At 34.9% G+C, this 17,272-nt stretch overlaps 1 protein-coding gene across 2 annotated transcripts in view; it reads right to left on the reverse strand.

Annotated features, from left to right (window-relative positions):
* The window catches only part of LOC101887261 (epidermal growth factor receptor), a 147,922-nt gene that overhangs the window by 21,525 nt on the left and 109,125 nt on the right, over positions 1 to 17,272 (reverse strand). Inside the window, exon 1 of one of the 2 annotated variants that reach the window (XM_005174706.4) lies at positions 14,184 to 15,352. The exons of the other annotated variant lie outside the window; for it this stretch is intronic. Within the exon in view, the coding sequence (XP_005174763.1) occupies positions 14,184 to 14,517 (334 nt within the window). The 5' untranslated portion in view covers positions 14,518 to 15,352. Of the gene's footprint in view, positions 1 to 14,183; positions 15,353 to 17,272 lie in introns of those variants that run through there. 2 annotated transcript variants of the gene reach the window in all.

Here is a 17,272-nt window from a genome sequence, read left to right on the forward strand (position 1 = left end):
TCTCTCTAAGTAATTTATCCCCTGGAGGAGAATTGTCTATATAGATCCACGATATCATATAGCCCCCATATAGCGCTACCCCAAGATATTCGGTATTTTCAGGATTTTTGGCGACATTCACCGGAATTGCGTCAAATTTCGTATTTGAAGTTTTTAATAGGAACTTCAATCTATGACAGATCCACGTAGTCGTATGACCCCCATTTATCGGTATCTCCCTATAATCTGTGTTTTGCTGATTTCAACGCCATTATTCACCGGAATTGTTTCAAATTTCGTATTTGAAGTTCTTAAGAGGTAGTTCTATCAATGACAGAAAATTGTCTATGCAGGTCCAGATCTTCGTATAACCCCCATATAACGGTTCCTCCTTATAATCCGTATTTTGCCATTTTTCACCGGAATTGTTTCAAATTTCGTAAATTAAAGTTCTTAAGAGGTACTTCTATCTATGACAGAAAATTGTCCATGCAGGTCCAGATCTTCGTATAGCCCCCATATAACGGTACCTCCCAATATTCGGTATTTTGATAATTTTAGCTACATTTTTTTACCAGAATTGTTTAAAATTTTGTATTCAAAGTTCGCAATGGGTACTACAACCTAGGACGGAAAATTCGGTATTTTGATGATTTTTGCGGTATTATTCACCAGAATAGCTTCAAATTTCGTAATTGAAGCTCGAAATGGGTACTACAGCCCATCATTTTTTCGACGGTTTTTTTTTTTTTTTTTGAAAAATTTCAAGTTCCTTCAAAATTGTGGAGGGTTTTAAAAGTTCGACCCGCCTTTTTGAACTTGTTCTTTATTATTTTATACATTTATGTACCAATTTTTTGGCCAAGCAAAAAAACCCACCCATTATTTCTATTTCAACACTTTCGCATAGATATGCCAATGAATCGACGTCGAAGAAGCGAAATAATATCCAAAGTAAATTTTTTATGGAAATTAGCAAATATTTGTATTAAATGTATAACACAAATGTAAATATTGCCGATAATACCCTCATTTTCTTACAATAGCAGCAACAAAAAACACCGAGCGATAAGCAATGGAAATACGTTTCAATTCCATCCAACCATCTATTTTAATGCCTAGGTAAAGGTAAGATATTATGGTTTGCCATGCTTTATGGTCGTTTATCTCTAACGGATGTGTACTTTGGATAAACACATGTTCTTCTCCATTGTCTTCTTCTTCTTCTTCGCGCCTATGATCAGTTGCGGATATGGATATCTTATATGCAAATTAAACTGTGAGCTTATGTAAAAGATGGCATTACAAATTAAGCATGAAACGCGCAGGAAATCGAGAGGTTAGAAATTGTTTTCTTTTTGGCCATTATCAACACTGACGCCTTAACAAATTTACACAAAATTTAATTTGGGAGAAGAATGGGATTTTTTTTAATAAAAATAACAGATTCATAATTATAAGTTTGCTGTAAAAACTTTTTGTTTTACAAAACTCCCTTTAAAAAAATCAAACGGGTTTTCTTTGTTTGAGCCTTTTTGGCTTTTAATTAATTTAAATGCTTTCAAATGGCTGGCCCCCAAAACCACCTCTCCACCTCACATCAAGACTCGTGTTTTCCATAGCCATTCTAGATAATCATAATTTGCCTTGGAGGCCTTAATTCAAGCTTGGCTTTTAACCACAAACAAAACTCTACCCCGTCCAACCATCCAACCAAATCTCACCGCCAAAAAACAAACAAACACATAATTTTGATCAATACCAGCAATCCATCATAAATTAAAAAAAAAAAAAAAAAAAAAAAAAAAAAAAAAAAAACAGACCCCTAAATTATTGAATTTCAACAGCAACAATAAAAACAAAACGAAGAAATATTCAAACTCAACAAAGAAGAAATCAGTCAAAAAATCTCCCAAAAAATGATAGACTTTTCATTAGGAAGCCTACACTAATTATGGGGTTTGTACCCAACCACCAGATCTCAACATCAGACTCCAACGTATCTTGGAGTTGGGGTAAGGCCTTAATTTGCCACACAAGACAAGGCACGACACGATTGAGATTTACATAGAGTTTTCAGCCAAGATTGCAGTGGTTCTCGTTCGCTCTCTCTCGGTTTTAGCCATTCTCTTTTTATTTTTTTCTTCCTTTCCTGATCTATCTCTACGAAACCAACACATAGGCACGCGCCAGTAATGTTGTTGTTTTTCAACTTTTGTAAGTTTTCGTTTCGTTCGTTTCTTTTTTTTTCGATTTCTTTTCGAAATGCATTCGTTCGTTGCTTGAGGAGTTGATGCTGCATGAATAAGTGAATGTAGTTGTAATACATGTTATTGTAGCTGTTGTTGTTGTTGTAACAACATTCCAATGTTATTTTACATAAAGAAAAACAACAAAAACAACATCGGCCCAGCTTAAGCCAAACATTTTCAAATATCATCAACCAGCATCATCCATTCCATTTTTTCTTCTTCTTCTTCAGTGGGGACTCTCTTTTTTTGGGGATAGGTTTTTTTTTGAAACGAGAGAGAGGGGGAGAGGGGTAGGTAAATAAACAAATGTTTTTCGTTCGTGCTGCCAATGTTTTGTTGATGTCGCTTTGCTCTGGCCCATTCCTAGATACACAAAATGTGGCAGCTTAAAAATGAAATTTGAAGAAAAGAAAAATGCTAGAGTTTCATTTTGTTGTGAGTCAACAACGACAACAACAACAGCAGCAGAAACATTAACGATAATAGCCAGCCAGCCAGCATTTTTCTGGCTCTCAGATTTGTATGCAGCATTATTGGTTGTGGTTTGTGTATCTCTTTGGTAGATAGATTTGAATGTTAACCGGCTTTTAATGGAGCCATTGGAATTTGTTCAATGGTACATAAGTTTATTTCCATTTTTTTTTCAATTATAAATGCTGTAGCAAATAGTGGACCTAGATTGATAATTATTTTTGGAAACAGAATTTCTACATAAAAATAACTCAAAATTCCAAAATTTTGAAAAATTTGGTGGGAAAACATGGTCAAAACTTAAAAATACCTGAAGTCGGATTTAGGTCCCAGCAAGGAACCTATTCCAAAAAGTGGACAGATATAACCCATTTTCTGTACCAATATTGCTGGATATTATCCAAAGATCTGTAACAAATTTCAAAGCTCTATCCTAAATATTATGAAATATATCTCAAACTATGTGGGGTCCCTATGAATATGGTAAAAAATACATAAAAGGGCCTAATTTGGACTAAGTACTTAAAAATCATTTCACGTTTCAATCTCAAAACGAGTACTATCAAGTCTATTTGGTATATTCCATAACCTGGAGACTAGCTATTATACCTTGAAATTATAAGAAAATTTGCAGCGAATTGGGAAAAAGTGTTAAATTTTTCAGAAAAAAACAAGGTAATTTTTTTATAAAAAGTTATGCTATTTTTTTGTTGTTCATATTAATTATACAAATTTCTTTTGTTCAGAAACTCCCCATGAAATTTGATCTAGAATAATTCCTTCTTTAACACTTTCCCCAAAAAATGTAGTATAAAAGGAGATATTGACTCGGATAGGATACATGTTCAATTAACAGTAAAAAAAGGCAAACTCATAATTTTCACATTTAGTATCTAAATTTGAAATGTAATTTCCTGCTATTTTTTATTGTTTATATTAATTATATAAATTTCTTGTATCCAGAGACTCCCCTTGTAATTTGATCTAGAATAATTTCTACTTTGACACTTTTCCCAAAAAATGTAGTATAAAGGGAGATTTTGACTCAGATTGGATACATGTTCAATTAACAGTAAAAAAAAGGCAAACTCATAATTTTCACTTTTAGTATATAAATTTGGAATGTAATTTCCTCAAGAACTATTGTGCCTAGATATATGGTTTACTGAGATTTATAGTGACATTTTGTGTAGATTATTTCTTCCTTTAACATCTTCCGCCTTAAATGACATTTTATGTTACTTTCGGGCGTCAACTCGCCAACAGTCTGAGGCAAATGTGATCAAAAAATATTATGGAATATTTTCATTTTTTTGGGAACAAGCAAAAATATATTTTCTTTACAAATGAAATAGAGAATTCTTTCCTTTGATGATTTGGAGTGGAATTTGATGAAGAATATTTTTGCCTTTGACGTCATCATTCTAAAATGAGGCTTTGTTGGAGATATTTGCACAAACTCCCACAAAGTACGGTTTTAACACTAAAATGTGATTTTCCTATTTAAGATATCCTGGATTTTCTTTATATATAAGGAAAATAGGGATTTCTTTTCCTTGGCGACTTATAGTAAAATTTGAAGAAGAATATTTTTCTCTTTGACGTCATCCTTCTAAAATGATGCTTTGTTAGAGATTTTGGCACAAACTCCCACAAAGTACGGCTTTAACCCTAAAATGAGATTTTCCTACTTAAGATATCCTGGATTTTCTTTGTATATTACGGAAATAGGGATTTCTTTTCCTTGGTGACTTATATTAAAATTTTAAGAAGAATATTTTTGTCTTTGACGTCATCCTTCTAAAATCATGCTTTGTTGGAGATATTTGCACAAACTCACACAAAGTACGGCTTTAACCCTAAAACACGTTTTTAGAAGATATGAATTCCTGGCATTTAGCTAAGATTTAGACTCTTGGCTTCTTCTAGGATCCATATTTACGACAAATAAATTTGTAGACTATTTTGTTTAGCTAAGATGCCGTTTGAAGGGTCTTTTTAAGTATAGTTTAAGAAATAGACCAAAACGACCCATTTCTTGACTCGCCAGTGGGTTAAAAATAGTCACCAAAATATTCCTTGCATTTTTATCCGCATTAATGTCAAAGACACTGTATACCTAAAATGCACGGATTCCAGGGAATCTTAATCCGAAAATTTGCAAAAGTGTGGAAGAAGAGGGAAGAATTTGACCCTCCCCCCTCTATTTGGATAATTTTGCGAAGTAATTTTTCAAAATGCACATGCCTTTTTTATACCCTCCACCATTCCGTTTGTAACACCTCGAAATATACATTTTAGACTCCACAAAGTATTTATATTTTTGATCAGCCCTAAATTATATGTCGATTCGGCGATGTCCGTCCGTCTGTGGCAATCACTCTAGCTTCCGAACGAAATGAAGTAGGTTGATAAAATTTAACTCAAATGTGTATTATGTCTGCAGGACTTTTGGTATTGAATATGGGTCATGTAGGTCCACGTTTTCGTATAGCCCCCACGGTACCCCCGGATATTCGGTATTTTGATGATTTTAGCTACATTATTCACTGGAATTGTTTCAAATTTGGTATTTTAAGTTCGTAATGGATACTACAGCCTATGATAGAAAATTGTCGGGGCAGGTCCATGTCTTCCTATAGCCTCCATATAACGGTACCTCCCGATATTCGGTATTTTGATGATTTAAGCGACACTATTCACTGGAAATGTTTCAAATTTGGTATTTGAAGTTCGAAATAGATACCACAGCCTATGACAGAAAATTGTCTGTGCAGGTCCACGTCTTCGTATAGCCCCAATATTACGGTACCTCCCTATATTCGGTATTTTGATGATTTCACCGGAATTGTTTCAAATTTGGTATTTGACAGAAAATTGTCTGTGCAGGTCCAGGTCTTCGTATAGTCCTTATATAACGGTACCTCCCTACATTGATGATTTTAGCTACATTATTCACGGATTTTTTTTAAGTTTCGTATTTGAATATTGTAATGGCTAATGACAAAAGTTGCAGACCCTAATGTAATGACTACATACGGTTTTTTAAGATTTTAACAAATTTTTTAACGGATTTTATGTTTTTTGAAATTTGCTAATTTTTTTCCAAGTGCTGGAGAGTATTCAAAGGTCGGCCCGGCCGTAATTACAGTTTTTTTATTTGTTAGCTCTACTTTCATAATCATTTCTTAGGTGTTAGGACGAGATTTTTTTAGGTTAATGTACAAAAATCAATATTTCTTCAACTTCGACCACCCCTCAGCCAAAACAGAAACTATTACCATAATCCTGAACAGAAAAACTATTGTTTTGCTGCTCGACAATCAGCATTTTTAAAAGTTTCTGATAAGATTTGTTGTTAACAGAAAAAAACAACACATATCAATATTTTAATATTTTCATGTGTCGAACTAATCTTTTTTTCTTCGTCTATGGGTCTTAAGTGGTATTTATGCTCCCGACTGTTATTTTCCAGGTGATTTTGAACTAAATAAAATAAAACAAGAAAACCAAAACAAACCAAGTAATTGTAATTGAAATTGAGATTCCACCAAACTGAACTTGTGTAAAACTGGGTGAGTGTTAGGAAAACAAAACGCTGAAGTAGAAGAGGGAGAGGGAGAAAGAACGCAATGAAGACAAAACAAACCAATAATTCAAGGTTCCTTTTGAAATAAAAAATGCTCTAAAAACTATAGGTGTTGATAAGATAAACTTATGTTTTGTACTCCAAAGGCCTACCAATGCACAACAGCAACAAATGGACTATGTACGAACGAAATCAGAAATCAAAGAAACCAAAAAGGAAAACCAGAAACAAAAAGAAGAAAACAAAACATACGAAAACGCTTACCAAATGTAGAACAGTCAATAAATTCATGTGGAGTACACTTGCCTTGCTTGCTCAAAAATGTCAGTTATTAAAAACAACAGCAACAACAAAAACATGTAATCCGCCAGCAAACGTCGATCAGAACGAACATCAGTCAAGTTGGAGGGATGGATGGTTGGTTGGTTGGCTGTATGACTTGATAAAGTGATGCAATGTTAATATTGAAAAACCTTCCCTTTCCCTGACTACCTACCTCTCCCCTCGACTCGAAAATAGTTAGTTCGGCGATTAGCTTCGAAAAAATAAAACAAAAATACCATTAACAGGTAGAAAACGTTTTTCATTATTTCTTTGGTTTTTGGGGAGGTAAACGAAGACAAATCGCTGTACATGTGTCGTACGAAGGTTGCTGATGTAGCCGCCAAGCATTTTGAATAAACATTAATAATGATTTATAAATAATATGTTTTTTTCGGTCTTCCAAACATTTTGAAGAAATCGAAAACGTCAAATGCCAAATGGAAATGAATGATGACTGTGGATGGCGCAGAGGCGGAGGGAGAGACAGTGGAAGGTTTTCCCTTTTTTACGAAAATTGATGATCTGCTTTTAGCCGAAACTTAAAAATAAAACTAAACGATATCACATATCAAAGAAGTTCCTATGTTTGGTAAATTTTGTAATTTTGATTTGATTTCCGTTATTTGAATTTTTAATAAAACTGTCAAAACTGCCATGGCAAAAATGAATGATCGAAAAATTGGTGAAGCAATTTTTAATTTAATTAAATTACAGTTTTATTTAGCATAATTTTCGAATTTCCATCAAATATTTAATTTGAAATTAAATTCAAGAGAAAAGAAAGTAAATTGATGATAATACAGCCCAAGGGATAAAAAAAACTGTTATAATTTCTCCTCTAGCTGTAAAGAGAAAGAGGCAATCCAGTTATGATAACTAAGTACATGTTCAGGGATTTTTACTGCCTCTAAAAATTGAATACCAGAAAGTAAAAGAGAATTTCTACTCTGTGGCATTAGAAAAGAATAAAAAGGCAAATCGGTGACTAGGACTTAAGAGAAGAGAATCTATGTTCGGCCTGGCTGATTTTTTATATCCTCAACCATTCGGAAGTAATTTCCAAAAAAAAATTAAAAATTCTATCGAAAAATACCGTTCAAATAAAAACCTTTATATGTGGGCTATACGAAGACATGGACCTGCACATACAATTTTCTGTCTTAGGGTGTAGTATCCAGTACGAACTTCAAATAACAAATTTGAAACAACTCCGGTAAATAACCTCGCTAAAATCATAAAAAATACCGAATATCGGGAGGTACTGTTGTATGGAAGCTATACCAAATCGTGGACCTGCACAGAAAATTTTCTGTCTCAGGCTGTAGTATCCATTTCGAACTACAACTACCAAATATGAAGCAATTCCGGTGAATAATGTCGCTCAAATCATCAAAATACCGAATATCGGGAGGTACCGTTATATGGAGGCTATACGAAGACGTGGACATGCACAGGCAAATTTCTGACTTAGGCTGTAGTATCCCTTACGAACTTCAAATACCAAATTTGAAACAATTCCGGTGAATAATGTCGCTAAAATCGTCAAAATACCGAATATCTGGAGGTACCGTCATATAGGGGCTATACGAAGACGTGGGTCTGAACAGACAATTTTCAGTTTTAGGCTGTAGTATCGATTCCGAACTTCAAATATGAAATTCAAAACATTTCCGATGAATAATATCACTAAAATCATCAAAATACCGAATATCGGGAGGTACCGTAATATGGGGGCTATACGAAGACGTGGACCTACATGGCCCATTCTCAATACCAAAAGTTCTGCAGACATAAGATACATTTGAGTGCAATTTTACCAATCTACTTCATTTCGTTCGGAAGTTAGAGGGATTTTCGCAGACGGACAGAAGGATAAACGGACGGACATCGCTAAATCGACATAGAATTTTATGCTGATCAAGAATTTATATACTTTGAGGGGGTCTATAATGTATATTCCATGCTATGGTGGAGGGTATAAATATATTTTGTTGGCTGATTTGCATATATGGAACTGCAAACCGGTTTTATGCTGCTATGAACTGTGCAGGTATGCAGGTATGAATATACAATGTTTTTCAACGTTTCAGTTTTAGTTTCATTGGCTGCTGCGGTTCGGAAAAACACACATACATAAAAATTCAGCAATGGCATGACAAAAATCAAAAGTGTGGTCGGCGAGAGTAGAATCTGCTCGTTTTCGAATGATTTTTGCTCTCACTCTAAATCGAGCAAAGTGCAGTCACCTTTATTCGAGCAAAACCAAAAGATAAGTTTGCTCGTTTAGTTTCCTTTACTCCCAGAAATGCATGCCGACCAATTCGAGGAAGTTTCTCTCTTTACTCAAATTCGAGCGAATTTCTCTCTTTACTAAAATTTAAGCGAGTTTCTCTCTTTACTCAAATTCGAGCCAGTTTCATTCCTTACTCAAAATCGAGCAAGTTTCTCTCTTTACTCAAAATCGATCAAGTTTCTCTCTTAACTCAAATTCGAGCAAGTTTCATTCTTTAAGGCAATTTCTGATAAGGCAATTACTGATTTTATTTCTAAATTAACAACATTCAATAAAAACTTTGCACTCTCTTTACTTAAATTCGACCGAGTATCTCTCTTTTCTCAGATTCGAGTGGGTTTTATTCTTTACGATCATGCTCGTTTTGTTTTTTCAACTCCCAGAAATGCGTGCAGACCAATTCGGGCTAGTTTCTCTCTTTACTCGAATTCGAGCGAGTTTCATTCTTTACTCAAATTCGAGCGAGTTTTATTCTTTACTCAAATTCGAGCGAGTTTTTCGAAAATCGGCTTAGTATATTTTCTGACAAGGCAATTACTGATTTTATATCTAAATTAACGACATTCAATAAAAACTTTACACTGCAACTAATGTTTAAATGCCTCCGGTTTTCTCCCCAAGACCTCAATTGATTTTACTTAATTATGATATTTGCCCTATAATTTAAATACTTCAAGTAGCTCTTAGGAAAATAATCGCACACAAAATTAACTACTGTATTTCACGGCTAAACATTTACAAAATTTTCAAAGCTTAACAGCAAATCAATTCGAAACACTCATACAAATTAATCATGGGTTGTCATAAGCTTGAGGCATCCATCCATTATCCATCCATCGGAACACACGCTTCATCTCAGAGCAATTATTGCAGTGCATTTATCCAATGCTGCATATTTTCGTATGGTTAAGGGGCATTTGTTGGCCACCACCAGGGCTTATAATTTGTTAATTTTATTAATCCGGTTTAGATGATTTTACACTTGCATCATGACTTATGACAGCATAAATGTTAAGTGCGGTCGCCTCAATTCAATGTTAATTAAATTGTTGCGGAATGAAATATATATATAATTACAAAATTGAGTGATTTTGAATAATTAATTGGTAGACCTGTTCATTTTTTTCGAGAAGCTTAAGTAGGTTTCCAAAACACCCTGAAGTCCTACAAGAATTTTTCGCTTCAATTCGCTTTTCGCCTTCTCAATATTTACTGTGGTTTGTTTGTCTACCCAGCAAACCAAGCGATGTGTGTTCGATTTGTCTGCAAAATGTCTCATGTTATTTCGAGGCGTCTGATGGATTTTTGTCTGAAATCTGTTCGATGTGGTGTTTCCGTTTTTCTATGGTTTACAGGTTTTAAATCCAATGGAAGTGAGAAAACGAAGGTAGATTTGAGTTACCCTTCAGAATTGTATCCGTTATTTCGATCCAATATCGGCTAAAAATTGAGTAATTGAATTCAGAAGAGCTAAATCCATTTGAAAATAGAAAATAAAGAGAAATCAGAACTGCACCGAAAAAACTTCAGAACTTGATCCTATATTTCGGCCATAATCGAATTCGAATTGCCCTTTTTTGGACAGAGTTTTGTCCGAACTCTGACATTTTCGAAAGAGAAAATCTAATTCCGAAGCTTTTTCCAGGGCAGCTCAATTTTTTCTTAATTTTCTCATTCCCACCGGATTTAGCTCTTGCCAATTGTTATCCGATGTTGGATCGAAATGTCGGATGAAATTCTAAGTCGTTGAAATATTTTTTTGGTTTGCGTGATTAATATTAAACTATTTTAAAAATCGAGCAAGATCCGTGGGCGCAAAATCGACAAGATATTGATTTTTAGCACTAGGAAAAATCGTCTTCCACTTTAGACTTTTCAATGGGAAAATTCTTTGAATCGATTAATAAAAAATCGAGTTTCATATCCCCGTCTTCAATTTACCTTTAAAAAACTGCCACAATATTAACGCTTTCTAGCTTAGAATTATTTCAAAATTCTATTCCAAAAATTGTTTATATTTTCTGCCTAATATGCATTTCTTTTTTTTTTCTAAGGAACCGGTTGATTATGGTTTTACCACCCATGAAGAAGAATCGGCTTCGAACAAACGCAGAATTTACTTTCAATGTTCTTTAATTTTTTTCCATAATGCCCTGAAGCCGTTAGTCGCTTTGCTGTGATTCCTCGCCAAACTGTTGAGTATTGTTTGTTTGAGATATTGACTCATTTTTGAAACAATAAAATTCATTTACATATCAATTAGTTGTTAATAACAATAAAGCAGTGATTTTATTTATTCTTCGAAGAAGTAGAGAAGGAAAAAAACTTATCGAACGCCCTTCGTACAGGTGTTGCTAAATAGGTGAGTTAACACAAGATCACGTATGGAGGTTATATTGTTGTTGTTGTTGGAAGAATACTTTGGATATTAATTTTGCAAACAAGTGTTGTTTTTGTTGTTGTCTTGGAAATAAGGAAAATGAATACAATTTCAATAAACAATCCAATTTTTTTTATAAAAAAAAAACTCATTTTAGCTCACAAAATTCATGAGTTATTGTTAAAACTTAAAAATATCCTTGGAAATATTTGAATTCTCTGCATCCATGGAAAAGTTTGGTTTGAAGGGGTTTATAGAAATCCTAATAGTTCTAGCTCCTTTTTTAAAAAATAAGCCATAAGAAATCAAAAAAACGAAAAATTCCCCTTTGGGAAATTTTTAGGGAAATTTTTGTTTTCCACGCAAATCTAAGTTTTCCATCGAGAAATGCATAGATGTGTAGAAAATTGTTGATTTTGGGCATAAATGAAAATTTCCTCGAAGGGAAATTTTGTGGGATATTTTTGTTTTCCATGAAAAAAACAAAAAAAAATCCCCTTTGGGAAATTTTTGTTTTCCACGCAAATCTAAGTTTTTCACTAAAAAAATTCATAGATATAAAGAAATTTGTTGATTTTGGCGATAAATACAGGGTGAGACGAAAAAACTGCAACTAACTTCAGACTGCTGTCATTTCTAAGCCACTCGTCCGACAGCTATTAAAATTATTCAAGTGACAGCTCATTATATTGTTTACAAGCGTACAAAAGCATTTTGGTGAGAATTTTCCAGAAAAAAAATTATTCGTGATGGAATTCAAGCGGGATAGTGCGATTTCTTTATATTTGGCTGGAGAACCACAAGTAGCTATCGTTAGGGCACTCCAGCATATAAATGTGAATAAATATTTTGTGTCACGTAACATCGCTCGTTACCTCGCTCGTGATACTGGTAGCGTAGCTCCCCGACGTCAAGGAAGTGGATGGAGGAAAAAAGCAACATCAGCAGAATTGGTTCGAAAAGTAAAGAAACGACTTGATCGAAACCCGACAACGACTCTACAAGGCAGATAAAGTGAACTCTAACCCTTTTCATGCCCTCCATCATGGTATGGAGGGTACATTGAGTTTGTCATTCCGTTTGTAACACCTCGAAATATACATTTTAGACCCCACATTATTTTTGATCAGCATACAATTCTATGTCGATTTAGCGATGTCTGTCCGTCTATGGAAATCACTTTAGCTTCCGAACGAAATGAAGTAGGTTGATAAAATTTTACTCAAATGTATATTATGTCTGCAGGACTTTTGTTATTGAAAATGGGTCATGTAAGTCCATATTCTGGTATAGCCCCCATATAACGGTACCTCCCGATATTCGGTATTTTGATGATTTTAGCGACATTATTCACCGGAAATGTTGTAAATTTGAAATTCGTAATGGATACTACACCCTATGACAGAAAATTGTCTGTGCAAGTCCACGTCTTCGTATAGCCTCTATATAACAGTACCTCCCGATTTTCGGTACTTTGTTGATTTTAGCGCCATTATTCACCGGAATTGTTTCAAATTTGGTATTTGAAGTTCGCAATGAATACTACAGCCTAAGACAGAAAATTGTCTGTGCAGCTCCACCTCTTCGTATAGCCCCCATATAAGGGTACCTCCCGATATTCGGTATTTTAATGATTTTAGTGACATTATTCTCCGGAATTGTTTCAAATTCAGTATTTGAAGTTCGTACTGGATACTACACCCTATGACAGAAAATTGTCTGTGCAGCTCCACCTCTTCGTATAGCCCCCATATAAGGGTACCTCCCGATATTCGGTATTTTAATGATTTTAGTGACATTATTCTCCGGAATTGTTTCAAATTCGGTATTTGAAGTTCGTACTGGATACTACACCCTATGACAGCAAAATTGTCTGTGCATGTACACGGCTTCGTATAGCCCCCATATACAACGTACCTCCCAATATTCGATATTTTGATGATTTTAGCAACATTTTCACCGATTTTTTTAAGTTTCCTATTTGAATATTGTAATGGCTTATGACAAATGTTACCTAATCAGGTTCTTGTCGTCGTTTAGACCCTAATAAAACACCTACATTCGGTATTTTTAAGATTTTTAATAGAATTTTTAACGGATTTTATTATTATTATTATTTTTTTTATTTATTTATTTTTTTTTTTTTTTGAAAATTGCCAAATTTGTTCCAAATGGTGGAGGTTATTCAAAGATCGGCCCGGTCGAACTTACAGTTTTTTTACTTGTTAGTTTTCCTTTTATATTTCGAGTCTCCATTTATCACAGAGAATTTCTGGTCTGGCCTTTTGCGAATTCTGCGAGAAGCAATGCCCGTGCGAGAGGTATTTCCAGAATTGCCCAAACCCAAAAGTGAAAATTCCTCAAAATCATTTCAAATGCAAAAATACACAAAAAAAAAAACATTCTACCAATGTTGTTGCTTTTTTTTGTGCGTTTAACAATGTTTATTGACTTGGATTTCTGGCCATGTTGTAAAGAAATCATCAACTTCGCCGAGCGATTTGTATTGGAATCACGTAGTAACAAGAGTGAACTATGAGCGACGTGTAATAGCGCATACAAAATGCTTTTAGTTCGGATAGTTGTTTGGATGGATGGCAGTGGCTGTTGCATGGATTTGGATTTGGTGGTTATTTGCATTAACTTTGGTTTGGTTCAAAGCGATTCAGACATAAACTAGAAAAAACATCAATAACAACAACAAGAAAGTCATTAGCTTCATCATTAACCTGCATTTAATTGTGCGAACATTAAATCCCTTCCCTGCTGTATGTGTGTGTGTGTGAGTGAGCGTGTGTGAGAAAGTGTTTTCTTTTTTCTCGCAACCTACTTGTTTTAAATTTCCAGTATTTTTTTCTTTTTTTTTCGATTACAAATTTTATTTTTAGAACTTACTTTTGCCCTTTACAAATTCCGTATGCTGGTCCTCGGCCAGGTGATGATGCGTGGAGGAACTGCTGCTGCCGCTGATGCTGCTGCTGCTAAGGCTGCTTGGCGCGGCCAATGACGATATCAGATGTTGGCTGGATGGACGTGGGCGATGCGATGACTGTGAGCGATTGCCATTGTTGTTGTTGCGCTTGCGCTGTGATCGATTGTTGTTGGTATCCTCGTTGTATTTGTTGCTGTTGCGGCCATTGCGTGCTCGCTGCGCCAACAGGGGCTCAAAATTGTGCGTGAGTACTATCAGTAGGAGTAGTGAGGCTCCAAGCCAATTGTATCCTTTCATTGTCGAAAAACAGGGGGAAAAAGAAAAAGTAGCAGCAGCCCAGCTCAGCTTTGTAACGCCAACGTCATTATAGTTCTCTGTTGCAATCCCTAAATGTTTGCTTGGGTTTGGGTGGTTCGTTTGGGTTGGGAAATCACTTTTGGGTGGGTTGTTTTTCCTCGGTGGTTTGGTGAGTTTTCACTTGGTTGTATTTTTTGTTTTTTTCGATCTTCAATACTCAATACATAAATTTTGATTTAATTCTTCGATTCTTTTTGAGAATCTTACGTCATTTGCATTTATTATTTTTTTTTTTTTTTTGCTTTTGTACAATTTGCAATTTTGATTTTCCTTTTTTTTTTACTTCTTTTGAAAAAAGACACAATTTGTTGTTGGTTTTTCTTTAAGATTTGCTTATATTTTCTGCACACTCTCTCATGGGTGTTGTGTTAGGCACTTTACAAACAGTTGGCAGTTGTATTGCCGTCAGATTTACTAGCCTAACAAGTTTTACTGTTGTTGGTAGTGGATTTTTTTTTTCAGATTAACTTTGATCTTTTTTTAGAAATTTCTTGACATCTTAAAATTCTGTAACACTTGTTTTTTTTTATTTATTTAAAATATTTTTGTAATTTTTTTTATTGAAAATTAACCAAAAACGCGCTAAATAATCCACAAATGTTTTGCAAAAAAATTGAGAAAAAATTATGAAGGCATTTCTTTTAATACGACGACGGAGGCGGCGACGACATACGAAGTTCGCTTTAAAACGTTGAGTATGAAACTAAAGTTTATCTTGAAAATACGAAATGTAACTACCAATGCCATAGCCAGGCACACTCACTTTGGCTGCTCTCCCTCTCTCTCTCGCCGTTTGATTGTGTGTGGTGATTTTCTGGGAGTAGAGCTCAAGTGGTAGTGCTCTCTCACTTTGCATGTGATGGCATTTTTTAAAATGAAACATAGATTGTTTACCACCACTACACAGGCATACGAAGGCAGTTAATAACAGACATCCAAAAAGATACTACCACCATTTTTTTCTGGTGCTGCTGCATTTATGTTTGTTGTTTATACAGCCTTTGCTCTCACTCTCTCTCTCTCTCTCTCTACTTGAGACAATTAAACGATCTATCTTATAGCAGAGTAGAGAGTTTGATCCCAGATTTTTGTTTCCTTCTACTCAGGTAGTATCTACAATTCTAGCGACTAACAGTTGGAAATCTCAGCATGTGCTAAGTGTCTTGTGTTTTTTTTTTTTTCTTAAAAGAAACAGGTCTGAGAGAATCAAATTCCCTCCTATCACTCTCACCTGTGTGCTTCTTTGAAATATTATCTTTCATTTGCAATATAGGTAGAGAGAGAGAACCTAGATAATTTTAAATTGATCCGAAAAACCAAAAAATCAAATAAAACGTGGGCTTACTCTACATTTTGTTGTTGCTGTTGTTGTTACTTTTCAAGATTCTGCTTAAAAAGGCTAAGATCATGAAAAAAAAATTCGTTGTCTGGTTTCAACGAAATCGAAGAGGTTATCTATAATTAATATCAAATTGACAATTGGAGATCATTTTACGGTCCGAATCGAACTTAGGGCATAAAAGATGAACGATGAGTTCCTTTTTTTTGGTCTGGGGCAAGCCAAGCTAAAGGCTCTTCAAATTTCCTTTGATGAAAATCGCAAATAATGTTTGGTGAGGAGGGGAGCTAATGAAAGGAGGGAGGAGAGTTTTTATCTTCAAAGGTAATTTGATGTGCCAAGAAGTCTTTGAGTTATACTGGCAAAATTGTGGGTTCTGTTTAACAATGTTGCATGCAATTAAATTAAACGTTTTACGAAATGAGTTTCCAAAAAAAAAGTTAGTGAAATAAGGGAGAAAGAGGGGTTTCACCAAAAACCATGTAGTATAAAAAAATATTAGAACGTCTTTAGGTATTTCCTTTGAGTTGAGGAAGGAGTAATTCAAAATTGACAGTATGTCACCTCTTGGTGCGGCACTAAGTTTCAAAAATGTTCTCCGAATACTGAGAAAAAATTGAAAAAAAGAAATTTTAGAATAATTTTAGATTTGTTCGAATTGGTCAACTTTGGCACGAATTATGGTCTTCAAAGGGCCAATGAAACCGTCACACGCTGCCCCAATTTTGCTCTGCGGTATTTTGGCCCATTTAAGGCGAAGCGCTTGCTTGAGGTGATCGACACTTTGGTATTTTTTAGTGCCAACCTTGCCAACCACGGTCGATTATATACGAGCGGATAGCGCCCACACCATCACCATGGCCGGCGCTTGAGTTCTGGTGGCCAACCGAAGGTGCACATTTTCAGCTGACCTCTTTGGCAAGTAAAAACGATCATTTTGTTTGTTTACAAACTGCAGGACAACGAATGTTTTCTCATCGGAGACAGAAAAAACCAAATTTGGCAGTTGACCACTTTCGGCCAAGTGAAGCAACTCTTTAGCTCTTTTGAGTCTATTTTCTTTCTGTTGCGGTGTTAGTTCTTGGACTTTTTGAAATTTCAATGGCTTTACTCCGAGCTCATTTTTCAATATTTTCCGAATATTGCGAATATGTTCAGCTCACGAGCCATTTTTCGGCCACAGCGACGCAGATTTCGATCAAGTCGCTTCTTTACTTTTCGAACCATTTCTGCTGATGTTGCTGTTTTTTTCCGTCCACCTCCTTGACGTCGGGCTACGCTAACAGTATCACAGTATGATGGTACGAGACACAAAAGATTTATTCACATTTAAATGCTGAAGTGCTTTAACGATAA

This window comes from Musca domestica, unplaced genomic scaffold (genome assembly GCF_030504385.1).
Source record: "Musca domestica strain aabys unplaced genomic scaffold, Musca_domestica.polishedcontigs.V.1.1 8, whole genome shotgun sequence".
In the NCBI taxonomy this organism is placed as follows: Eukaryota; Metazoa; Arthropoda; class Insecta; order Diptera; family Muscidae; genus Musca; species Musca domestica.